Source organism: Aethalodelphis obliquidens, unplaced genomic scaffold (genome assembly GCF_003676395.1).
Source record: "Aethalodelphis obliquidens isolate GAN/ISIS:26980383/991018 unplaced genomic scaffold, ASM367639v1 scaffold4, whole genome shotgun sequence".
In the NCBI taxonomy this organism is placed as follows: Eukaryota; Metazoa; Chordata; class Mammalia; order Artiodactyla; family Delphinidae; genus Aethalodelphis; species Aethalodelphis obliquidens.
In genome coordinates this window covers 54,789,810-54,803,210 of record NW_020837948.1, presented here as the reverse complement: position 1 = coordinate 54,803,210, position 13,401 = coordinate 54,789,810, and the positions used below count along the sequence as shown (strand labels likewise).

Below are 13,401 nucleotides of genomic sequence, written 5' to 3'. Positions count from 1 at the left end.
CTACTAAACTAAGATAAACATATAACTGGAAACAAATTAGATGCAGAAAGCAAACCCCAAGTCTACAGTTGCTCCCAAAGTCCACCACCTAAATTTTGGGATGATTTGTTGTCTATTCAGGTATTCCACAGGTGCAGGGTACATCAAGGTGATTGTGGAGATTTAATCCGCTGCTCCTGAGGCTGCTGGGAGAAATTTGCCTTTCTCTTCTTTGTTCACTTAGCTCCTGCGGTTCAGCTTTGGATTTGGTCCCGCCTCTGTGGGTAGGTCACCTGAGGGTGTCTTTTGGGAAGTCTGAGGTCTTCTGGCAGCATTCAGTCGGTGTTCTGTAGGAGTTGTTCCACATGTAGATGTAGTTTTGATGTGTTTGTGGGGAGGATGGTGATCTCCACGTCTTACTCCTCTGCCATCTTGAAGGCACCCCCTCCATGTGAACTTTAAAATTGGCCTTTTCTTATGCCATGAAAGTGTGAAGAGGTTGTTTTATTACCATGTGAAATTTATAGATTAGTGAGAATTGATATTTTTATTTTTACTCTTCCATTTATTTACTTTTTTTGTACCTTAACATTTTATTTACATGGCTCTTAAAAGATTTAAGTTTATTCCTAGGTATTTTTCTGTTTTGTTGCAGATGGAATCCTGGCTGGTTGTTTTGTATTTAATATGAAAGGGGCTGTTGGTTTGTGCATGTAAATTATAACACCTTACTGAATTCTATTTCTCTTGCGATTTTTCAGTTTATTCTAAATTGGGATTCTCAATTGCTAGTTTTTAAATTAATGGATAGAATTCTATCAAAAGAACTGGAATATCTTCATGATCATTTCACTGTTTCTTTGTAGTAGTAAAAGGCTAAATTATAATTTTAAAAAAAACAAGTAAACACATCAGAATGAAGGGAGTTATTTAATTTGATGATTTTAATGGCCATTGCTTTTATTTTTTAATTTTTTTTTATTCTTTTTTTTTTTTTTTTTTGCGGTACGCGGGCCTCTCACTGTTGTGGCCTCTCCCGTTGCGGAGTACAGGCTCCAGACGCGCAGGCTCAGCGGCCATGGCTCACGGGCCCAGCCGCTCCGTGGCATGTCGGATCTTCCCGGACTAGGGTACGAACCCGCATCCCCTGCATCGGCAGGCGGACTCTCAGCCACTGCGCCACCAGGGAAGCCCTGTTTATTCTTATTTATTTATTTATTTAATGTATTTGCCAGGGGTGGGGGGTGAATTATTGCTTTTAAACATCCAGTTTCATTGAATGGCCCATGTATTAGAGGTAAGATCCTGGCCAGGCCTGGAGGTAAGGCCAGGCTGACTTTGTCTCTTTGTACCTGTCTTTTTTTTTTAAACAGGATTTTCTTTTTGTTTTTTTGTTTTTTGTTTTTTTTGGCCACTTTGGGTCTTTGTTGCTGCACGCGGGCTTTCTCTCTAGTTGCGGTGAGCAGAGGCTACTCTTGGTTGCAGTGCACGGGCTTCTCATTGTGGTGGCTTGTTGCGGAGCATGGGCTCTAGGTGCTCAGGCTTCAGTAGTTGCAGCACACGGGCTTCAGTAGTTGCAGCACGCAGGCTTCAGTAGTTGTGGCTCACGGGCTCTAGAGCGTAGGCTCAGTAGTTGTAGCGTACGGGCTTAGTTGCTGTGCGGCATGTGGGATCTTCCTGGACCGGGGATTGAACCCGTGTCCCCTGCATTGGCAGGCGGAATCTTAACCACTGCACCACCAGGGCAAGTCCCTGTACCTGTCTTCTAAAGATGAAGATCGTTCTGGGGTTGGCTTCAGTAGTAACTTTTTTTTGTTCTGGGGTTGGCTTCAGTAGTAACTTTTTTTTTAGATTAGCTAAAAATGCTTTAATAGGGAACTGAACCATGAGAAATGGGAGTTTTGGCTTAATTTTAGTCTGAATGGTGGTAATTGAGCTAAAATAAAATAATACTTAAATAGTAAGAGAAAGAGTGAGAGGGGAAAATGATTTTAGATCCAGGAAAAAAAATGTTACATAACGTAATTCTACAGTTTTCAGTTTGAAAATGGACTATATAATTTGTATAATTTACAGAGACTTTTGCCTCATGTTGTAGTTAATGTGGCCATATAAGGTGTTTACTGAAGCAGTGCTTCTGAAACTTTGCTGTGCATACTCATCACTCATTCTGATTCTGGGGTCTGGAGTGGGCTCTGAGGTTCTATACTAACAACTAATCAGATGTTGCTGATCCCAGACCATGCTTCAAGTAACCAGGTACTAAATGACCATGACTTTAATATGGTTATTTAGATAAGTTTAACTTTGTGAACTAAAAATCAAACAGGTCCCATTGATCAGATGCATCATTCTTTTTTTCTACTTCATCATTGGTTTCACTGCTTATTAGAATGTGCTGCTTTTACAGTCTGTGTGATGTCCTGTTCACTAGTGTGTACCCTCTACCCCAGGGAGCACGGCACTCTGCCACCCCGTCCTCCCATCCAGGATTCAATTGTGTGACGCTTTTTATTCATGTGATTTCTCGAGACTGGGTTGCTCTTCTTCACCTGTCTAGCACTTCCCATCCTTCGAGACCCAGTTCAAATCCTAGCTTTAGAACATCTTTTTCAGCCGCTTTAGCCCACTATGAACTGTGATTGTCTTCTACAGTCAGTATTTTACTTACATGTCTGTCTGTTTGTTTCCCTAGTTAGATTGTAGACTTTTTAAAGATAAGGTTTATCTTGGACATTTTGCATTCCCTTCATGACCTCTCCTCATGGATATCTAAAAAACACTTTGGACACAGTGTCTCTGAATCCATAATTTTTGCCTCTAAAAACCTGTTTCTATTCCTGTGTTCTCTGTATCAATGAATACCAAAGACCTTAGGGTAAAGAGAAAGTCCAGTCTTTCATCAAGTCCTGTTAATTTTATCTCCAAAGCATTTCTTAAATCTTTGCTTTTCTCTTCCTCCAATCTAGGCTTACATGGACTGACCCAGGAGATTATGAACTGATCTATCTGCATCCACTCCGGTGCCCCTTCTCACCACTGTAGTATAACTCAGGTCTATCATGTATGTTAGTGCCTCCAGAATTGTCTTTCATTATGTTCCCTTTCTCTGTTTACTCCGTTTTGTAAACCTTATTTTATGGTATCCAGGGATATGCCCTTCTGTCTTTCTAACCCAGTCTTCCCTTTACACTTTTATCCCTTTTTATCCTTCAGAATAAAAGTCAAGATTCCCTTACTTGGGAAAGTATTTATTCCCTAATGCTTCCCTGGAACCAGAGAGGTTTTTGAAGGAAAAACAAAACAACAGTCCTTTTATGGCATCTCTTTGCTTTCGGCATAAAGCAAGATCCCACTTGGTCTGGCCTCTGTCTGCATCTGTAAATTATTTATGTGTTATCTGTTGTTAAAATCCCTGATGTTTGAATTGATTTCTGTCTTCTAGTGGACCTCTATTAAAATCAAACAACAAATAAAACCAACCTACCGAAAACTACTTGTTAACAAAGCAGAAAGATATTGTTTGATTAGTCTGATCACCTTAAAACAGTAGGGCTTAACAGGGATGAAAATCAGTGTTAATTGGATATTACAGATTTGTTTTTAATGATTCTCGGTTTTATTTAAAAAATAAAAAGCATGCACACAGTGAAATATAAAACTATGTCTTTAAATAGGTTTGCTATCATTTAAAAGTTAATAGACTAAAAAAAAGTTAATAGACTGTTTTATCACTTTCAGGTTTATAGAAAAATTGAGTAGAAAAGCATTGTGCTTTTGTGTTATATCTAAAAAGTCATCAAACCCAAGCTTACCTAGATTTTCCCGTGTTATTTTCTAAGAGTTTTATAACTTTGCATCTTACATTTAGGTTTGTAATCCATTTTGAGTTAATTTTTGAGTTAAGGTCTGTAGATTTCTTTTTTCTTTCGTACGCGGATGTCCATTTGTTGAAAAGGCTGATCTCTTCATTGAATTCCCTTTGCTCTTTTGTCAAAAGATTACTTGACTGTGTGTGGGGGGGGTTTACTTTTGGAATCTCTTCCATTGATCTATTCTTTTACCAATACCACACTGTCTTGATTACTGTAGATTTATAGTAACTAGTGAAGTTGAATGGAGAGCGTCAGTCTTTTAACTTTGTTCGTCAATATTGTGTTGGTTATTCTGGATCTTTTGCCTTTCCATATGAACTTGAGAATTCATTTGTTGATATCCACAAAATAACTTGCTGAGACTTTAAATGGCATTGCATTGATCCTATAGATCAAGTTTGGAAGAACTGACACCTTGACAGTACTGAGTTTTCCAATCCATATGTGGAATACTTCCATTTAATTTGGGTCTTTGAGTTCTTTCATCAGAGTTGTGTAATTTTCCTCATAGATTCTGTACATAATTAGATTTATACCTCTGTATTTCATTTTTTGAATACTTGTATGCAGAACTGTGGATTGGGAGGGAGGGTTGTCTGTAAAGTTATATGCTGATTTTTAACTAGGCAGGGGTTGGCGCCCCAACCCCATATTACAGTTGTTCAAGGGTCAACTGTAATATGTACAACACAGTATGATAACCAAAGCAAGAAGCTGGGAAAGAGGATAGTAGTGGAAACTTTAGGTATGAGAAAGAATAGCAGAATTTTGTGCTTTTGAGGAGATGAGACTGTCACCAAGTAAATGGACACCAAGAATAAGTATATAAAATAGTGTCCTGGGAGTCCCTGGCGGTCCAGTGGTAAGGACTCAGTGCTTTCACTGCTGTGGGCCTGGGTTCAATCCCTGGGGACTAAGATCCCACAAGCCATGCAGCATGGCCAAAAATGAATAAATAAAAATAAAATAGTGTCTTGCCACATGGTTCATTCAAAGGTTCTTTAAATTTCAGCTTAAGCTTCCGTGGATAGCCTTTTCTCTCTAACCTGCTCTGAACTAGGTCATAGTTTTTCACCATCTCCCCACCTCTTATTCTTTCTCTTGGCACCCATTGTTTAATTGTGTTACTTTTTTTTTTTTTTTTTTGCGGTACGCGGGCCTCTCAGTGCTGTGGCCTCTCCCGCTGCGGAGCACAGGCTCCGGACGCGCAGGCTCAGCGGCCATGGCTCACGGGCCCAGCCGCTCCGCGGCATGCGGGATCCTCCCGGACCGGGGCACGAACGCACGCTCCCTGCATCGGCAGGCAGAATCTCAACCACTGCACCACCAGGGAAGCCCCCATTGTGTTACTTTTATTCTTTACTTTTTATTTAAATTTTTTTTTTTTTTTTTTGTGGTACGCGGGCCTCTCACTGCCGTGGCGTCTCCCGTTGTAGACCACAGGCTCCAGACGCGCAGGCTCAGCGGCCATGGCTCACGGGCCCAGCCGCTCCGCGGCATGTGGGATCCTCCCGGACCGGGGCACGAACCCGTGTCCCCTGCATCGGCAGACGGACTCTCAACCACTGCGCCACCAGGGAAGCCCTGTTCTTTACTTTTTAAAAAGTAATAATTTTCATAGCATTTATCACAGTTTGTAATTTTTTAAAACTTTATTTAGTTTGCTTATTTACTACACAGTAAACATCATGAAGAAAGGAACCATGTTTTTTTAAAAAATTTAATTTATTTTTTATACAACAGGTTCTTATTAGTTACCTATTTTATACATACTAGCATATATATGTCAGTCCCAGTCTCCCAGTTCATCCCACCCCCCACCCCCACTTTCCTCCCTTGGTGTCCATACGTTTGTTCTCTGCATCTGTCTCTCTATTTCTGCTTTGCAAACCGAAGAAAGGAACCATGTTTTTGTATGCCCAGTGCCTAACATGTATTAAGATGCTCAGTCCTTACTTGTTGAGAAATGAATGAATATCTTTATAAACATACATATACACATGAGTATCAAAGAATGCAAAGTAAGAAAGTTATAAAAATCTATTATAGTCAGTTTTAAACTCTTCAGTAGAGTTGAGGGGTGTTTTCACCTAGAGTTTGAAGGAAGTGATAGGCATGAGTTGAAGTTTTTGAAGGAATGTTCCAAATTTGGAGGAGGAAAAGAGTGGCAAGATTATTTGGGGAAATTAGTAAAATAATGTTGGCAAGAGTTGATAACTACTTTGTAGATTAGCAATGATTATATAAGTATGGAGAAAGCTACTAGATGCTGGGAAGAAAATTTTAAGAGTTAAGGGTAGGCAGATAGTATGGAATTCCAGAAAATGCAGAGAACAGGAATAATATGGTAACAGTAGTTAGAAAAGGATGTTTAGGCAGTGGTCTTGTAGTAAGACACCTAAGGCATGGAGATAAGTGATGAAAGCAATTAGTGCTCCTCGTTCTCTTTAGTTCTGCATTTCAGAGTTCCAAGGTCCTGAGATGATAGGGGATTTGCAAGTTTTATAGGTTATTACAGTTGGATTTCTTTGTAGTGAAATTTTCTTGTTCCACAGCTCTTGGATAAGCACAAGAATACAGAGAGCATGGTAGAGCTTCTGGACTTGTATCAGATGGAGGATGAAGCCTACAGCAGCCTTGCAGAAGCCACAACTGAACTCTATCAGTATTTACTACAGCCATTCCGAGACATGCGAGAACTTGCCATGCTACGAAGACAGCAGATCAAGGTATTTTTTTTTAAATCTAAATGGTAACCTGCCTGTTTCATAGTTCTCAGCGTGGCTGGCTATACATTTTAATTATTAGAGGAGCTTTTATAAATGTAGATATCTGATCCATTGTCCCCAGAGATTCTAGTTTGGTAGTTTTGTGATACATAGAGCCTGAACACCTCATTTTAAAAGCATCTGAAAAGGCGACTTTGCTGAGTAGCCAGGGCTGAGAAAAGCCTAGAAAATTTGTAAATACATTGAGATTCTCATCTTTCCCCCTTTCCTGTGCTTTTTTTCCCCTCTCCATCTACTCCTGTCTCCCTTTTAATGTTTTGGGTATTATCTAGTCTTAGACTTATTTAGTAGGAGTTTTGAGAACATTTGTTTTGGGAAGACCTTGTTTTGAAAGTTACAAGGCATTAATGGTACAGCTTTAAAATTCATGACATTTACTTTTGTGTGTAAAATATATATTACTTTTTTTGAGGCAAGTGTTAAGTGTTTGGTTTTATAGCTGACCTCAAATCAATGTTGCTGTGTTTAATTCACATGGAAATATTGCTGAACTAGGATATTAAAAAACTTTTTGTGTATTAATGCGTGAATTTGGAACATTATTTACGAAATTTATATCTGGGAAATTGCCACTTATTCTGAAAACTTTGTGCTTGGGGGCAAGAATGAGTAGTATAATATTTGAAAAATTATTACAAGGTAAAGCATGTCTGTCTTTTTCCCTTTACTAATGAGTCAAGATATGGAGCAATACAGACTGTCACATAATTGACACACTCTCCTTTATTAATACTTTCGAAAAATATTGGGTTGTTAAGTCAGTTTTATCATAAACTTGGCATTTTGCGTAAAATGGTAACTAGTAACTAAGAATTTTTAGACACTACAGTTTCCTCCAATTTAAAATAATGAACTATAGATATTTGTCCATTGAAAACTTGACTGGAAGGCTAGGGATGAACTGGATGATATACATGGAGGCCCCATCTACTTCTACACTAAGTTGCAGTGTTTAGCTGAGATAATCTATATACAGCTTAACATTGATTATCAGAATCTATGTGAATTTTTGCTTTCATATTATATCATGGTTTGTATTGAGTATTAATATTAGCAAATGGATTGAACCTTCTTGTCAGGCTGTATTGTCCACTAGCGTCAGTTACTACTCCATTTTTTTCCCCTGGGAAGCAGAGTATAGGTGAGGAGGAACAGACAACATATTTCTTAAACTGTTAACATTTTCAAAGGTAAAAATCGTATTTTACTGCATTGCCCCTCAAATGCCCCATCAACTATGATGATGAGCTAGTAAGAGAACGTGAACAAATTTGTGCCAAAAAATTCTACAACTTAGATGAAATGGATACACTTCTTAGAGAAATACAGATTGTCAAAATAGAGTCAAGAAAAAATAGCAAAAATTTGGTAGCTCTGTATTAACAAAGTTGAATTCATAATTTAAAACCTTCTCACAAAGAAAACTCCAGGGCCAGGTAAAGGATCATTGGAGGATTTAAAAGAGGGAACACTTCCCAACTCATTTTTGAGGGCAGCATTATCCAAATCAAACGACATTATAGAAAAAAAGAAAACTACAGATAAACGTCCCTCATGAATGTAGATGCAGTAATTCTTAACATAATATTGAAAAATAGGATTCAATAATATACTGTGATTAGGGTTTATCTTAGAAAGGCAAGATTGGTTTAACATTACAAAAACTAATCAATGTAACTCACCATATTATTAATAAAGGAAAAAAATCAACATGTCTGGGTGCAGAAATGCACTTGATAAAAAGCTCATTGCCCATCCGTGGTAAAATCTCAGCAACCTAGGAAGAGAAGGGAACTTCTTTGAGCTGATAAAGGGTATGTGTGGAAAGCCTGTCTAACATCATACATGATGGTGAATGACTGAATTCTTCCCCCACTAAGATTAGTAACTAGGTAAGATTGTCTGCTCCCACAACTTTTATTCAGTATTTCTCTGGAGTTTGTCGCCAGTTCAATAAAGCAAAAAAAAATAAAAGGCATATATAAATTAGAAAAAAAGTAGATTATTTGTTTGTAGATCATGTGATCACACATGTAAAAAAAATTAAGAATCTAAAAAAGCTACTGGAAATAATCTGTAAGTTTAGTTACAAGGTCAGTATTAAAGATTCAATTGCATTTTCTATCTTCCAGAAATGAAGTTGAAATCAAAAATTTTTAAATGCCTTTTACATTAGCATCTCTGAACATGAAATGTTTAGGGATAAATTTTATAAAATATATGAAAGGACTATATACTGAAAAATTATAAGATTTTGATGAGAAAAATTAAAGCATACCTAAATAAATGGGAGATAGACCATGTTAATAGATTGGAAGATAATCTATTAACAATAATCAATAATGTTTAGATGTCAGTTCTCAACTGATCTGTAGATTCAAATTAATATTCCAGTAGGGTGTTTTTTTTTTTAAACTAACCAGCCAATTATAAAATAGCTAGAGAAATCCAGACATTGTGGTGATAGTATAGGATAGATGTGTAAATGAATGGAACTAAACAGAATCCAGAAATAAACCTGTGGTTATATAGTCAGTTAGTTTTCTACAAAGGTGACAAGGCAATTCAGTGGGGAGAAAGAATAGTCTTATCGACAGATGGTGCTAGAAGTGGATACCCATATAGAAATAATGAGGTCCAGGCTTCCTTATCTTATACCATACACAAAAATTAATTTGAAATACATGTTAGACCCAAACATAAAGCTCATAGTATAAAACTTTTATAACAAAACTAGGAAGTTTTTACAGTCTTTCAGAAGGAAAGACAAAGGTTTTTTAGATAGGATGCAGAAAACTTCAGCTAAAAAAAAAAAGATAAAATTGGACTTCACTAAAATTAAAATTAAATACTTTTGCTATTTTAAAGATTAAGAAAATGAGGAGGCCACACACTGAGAGAAAATAACTTGTAATACATCTGAAAGAGGAACTGTACAACTCAGTGAGACAAAACCCCAAAATTTTCAATATTAGCTAAATATTTAAAAAGACACAAAGAAATGGCTAATAATCACATGTGAAGATGCTCAACATACTCATCTAGGAAATCCAAATTGGTACCACAGTGAGATACTATTACACACCCATTGAAGTGAGTATAATGAAAAAATTCTGGCCCTCCCAAGGGCTAGTGAGGATGTAGAGTAAGTGGAATTTTCATACATTGCTAACAGAATTTTAAAGTCGTACAACCACTTTGGAAAACAGTTTGGCGCTTTCTTCAAAAGTTAAACATATATGGTTGATCTTTGAACAACCCTTGGGTGTGGTTCCAGGACCCGCCAATGGTACCAAAATTTTCAGATGCTTAAGTCCCAAAGTGGCTTTCCAGATCATCGTTCCCCATCCGTGGATTCAACCAACAGCAGATCTTGTAGCACTGTAATATTTATGGGGAAAAAAATCTGCATGTAAGTGGACTCATGCAGTTCAAATCCATGTTGTTCAAGGGTCAACTGTACAATACCTTACAACTCAGCTGTTTGTCTCTTAGTTACTTACACAAGAGAAACGAAAACATCTGTTCACAAAAAAGACTTACATACCAGTGTTCATGCCAACTGTATTCCCGGTAGCCCCAAACTGGGACAACCCGAATAACCATCGACAGGTGAATGGATAAACAAAATGTGGATAAAATGGATAAACAAAACCGTCCTGTATATGTGTGAAGGTATGGATGGCAAAGCAGTACGAGAAGGTATGGATGGCAAAGTAGTACGAACATGTTTTGGAGGTGATGGAAATGTTTTGTATCATGATTGTAGTGGTTGTTTCTTGGGTGCATACAGCAATCAAAACTCATCAAATTGAGCACTTTAGATGGATTTACTTGAACACAGTGTATGTAAATTAAATCCTGATTAAATAGCTTATAAAAAATTGTGCTGAGCAAGGATGCCAGACAAAGAGTATGTGCTGAGCAAAAGATGCCAGACAAACTGTGCCTCCATTTACATGGAATTCTAGAAGATTGTCCTAAACAGCTGTTGCCTGGGCTGGGGCCAGGGAGATCCACAGAGAGGAAGCGGGTGTAACAGAATCCTTTGGGGAGATTGATGTGCTTCAAATCTTGATTATGGTGCCTGTTATCACGGGTATATATATTTGTCAAAATTTACACTTAAAACAGGTACATTTTGTTGTATGTAAATTATAACTCATGATTTTTTAAAAGAAAAATGAGCAGTATGTACAAGTTTATGTAGAGACACAAAATGAGGTGATCACCATTGCCTGAAGATATATGGAAAAAGGCGGATGATCATGCTTCACCACTGAAGAATAAGAATTCAGTAGGAAGTGAGTACATATGTCTGTATTGGAGATTGAGAATATTCCAGATAGATATATAAAAACAGGAATGGTATAGTGAACAGGCATAATACTAGGGCTTTTAGTCACAATAAGTTATTCAAACATACTGAATCACCAACCCAGCACCATGAGTGGAGGCCAATAAGTGGCATGGCTGGGATTGAAACACATGTTTGACTGCAAAGCCTGCTCATTTAGTTATACCACAGGGTGTGAATTGTTTGATATGCCTCAGTCTAAGGATTTGTAGGAGAGGAATGATGGTCAGGGGCTAGAATGCTATCTCATCCTATGGAATTTGACCTTTAGCCTCTTTAAAATACACACCTCTTTCGGAAGCTCCCAGACTCTAATACGCTGGTTCTTAAAATGTGACCCCCAGACGAGGAGCATCAGTATCACCTAGAACCTTGTTAAAAATACAGATTCTTAGGCCTCACCTCAGATCTCCTTTGCTGAAACTCTAGGGAGAAGCTCAGCAATCTTTGTTTTAACAAGTCTTCCCGGTAATTCCGATATGAAGTTTGAGAACCACGTGTCGAATAAAATTTGAAACAGCTAAGGGATGGAGCACACTAAATTCAAAGTTACATTCTCTCTGGGCCCCAGTTTTTTCATCCATAAAATGAGATTTAAACTACATGATGCTTGGGAGATTCCCTGGTGGTCCGGTGGATAGGACTTTCACTACCGGGGCCCAGGTTCAATCCCTAGTCGGGGAACTAAGATCCTGCAAGCTGCGTGGCGTGACCAAAGAAAAAAGCTTAAATAAATAAATAAAAATAAATAAACTAGATGATCCTCTCTAGATTTTTAGGCCCAGTGTCTTAACGAGTCAGGGTTAGCACGGTGACCTACTGATAGTCTTCCTGGATTAACTATAAGCACTTCAGACACATTGTCCAACTTATTTCTAATGATTTGCTGAAAGTACATAAGCTAGAAACTAGAAGACACCCTCAGCTTTTCCCTCCCCTTTGTAGCCAGTCATGTCATTTTGCAATTCAGCTGTCTTCTAGTTGAAACTTGAATGTACTCTTCTTCCTCCACCCTTCCCCAGGACCAGGCAAATCTATAGGTGTCTTTTTGTGAAATAGAAAAAGTCACCTTATTCCAGCAGACAGATGGGCATATGCAGCAGTACGCATGGCTTGGCAAACCCCCTGGTTTTGTGCAGTGTGCAATTTTTACACCACTGGACCACTATATACTCTGCCACGTACACTATGAAATATATAGTGCTACCACTATACATTAAGGTACTTATCTCTTACCTCAACTATTTTTTCCTTTGGTTTCCTTGTCTTTAGATGTCTCTTACCTTCAAAAAATGCCTCATTTCACACTCTTACCTGGGAATAGTACACTTAATATTTGCTTTGAATGTAAAAATGCATGAAATAGATGATGCCAAGTCTAGTCATGTCATTCTCTTAATCAAGAGTCACCTTCAGATGACTCCTGGGCCTGGAAAATTCACATTAAGGTTTCTACTACATCAGTATATTCACAAGTTTATCTTGGCATTTGACCTAAGAATTGGAATTCACCTAAGAATTGGAATTTTTTTTAACTTACAATCTCAGCAATAGACAGAAGTAACACTTCAGCTTCTCATATAAAACCCAGTATCCAAGCTAGTGATGTACTTTATAATAAGCAATTCCTTGCCAAGAAATTTGTGTTTATAAACTAGTCTCACTATCCTAGCTACCTAAACTAACTCATTTTTTTCCATCTTAAAAACAGACACTGTTTTCTTTCTAGCCCTAAAATTGAAAACAGAGATGTCATTGTTATTAGCACATGATCCAGCTGACCAATGCTGTACATCTTCAAATTTGCCAAGTTAGGAAGAGAACTCAGTATCCTAGCTTAATGTCTTAGGTACAGTAAACTGTAATTATGTTTTTAAACAGTTGGCTGCAGCATTAGCTACTGAGTTTCAGAAGTCAGTTAAAAAACCAGCATTTAAAAAGCATAGCATGTTTATTTTCTGTATTTTTGAATATACATGTACAATGAAGGTAAAAATAACAACAAAGAACAGGTTATCGCCAAATAATTACCACCAGATTTTTAATATTATTTTTTCTCTTCAAAAAGATAATGCAAGATTTCTCATTTCTGTACAGTGTTTATGCAAGTGAAAAGGGTTTCTATCTTCATGATCTGAGTTAAGATTTTTGAATTTTGAGCACTGCCTGTTTTGGTTATTACATTTCTGTTCCACAGTTGTGTCTGTTGGTCTGACCAGAAGATCAAATCAGTTATTTCAACAGAGGGAATTTTAAGAACCAGGTATAAAGTTGTTAACAAGGTAGATAAGAAGGCAACTCTTAAGATATCAGAGTTAATTGCAAAAGCAGCCACCACTCCTAGGATCGGGGGTTACAAAGGGAAGAGGTGGTAATTATTAAAGGATAGGTCCTGTGGAGC

The 13,401-nt window shown here is 37.7% G+C and overlaps 1 protein-coding gene across 2 annotated transcripts in view; it reads left to right on the top strand.

The window, feature by feature from the left end:
* Positions 1 to 13,401, top strand: part of JMY (junction mediating and regulatory protein, p53 cofactor) — a 74,374-nt gene that overhangs the window by 24,700 nt on the left and 36,273 nt on the right. For both annotated transcript variants that reach the window (XM_027100752.1, XM_027100751.1), the window contains exon 2: positions 6,410 to 6,583. In XM_027100752.1, coding sequence (XP_026956553.1) covers positions 6,410 to 6,583 — 174 coding nt within the window. The remainder of the gene's footprint in view (positions 1 to 6,409; positions 6,584 to 13,401) is intronic.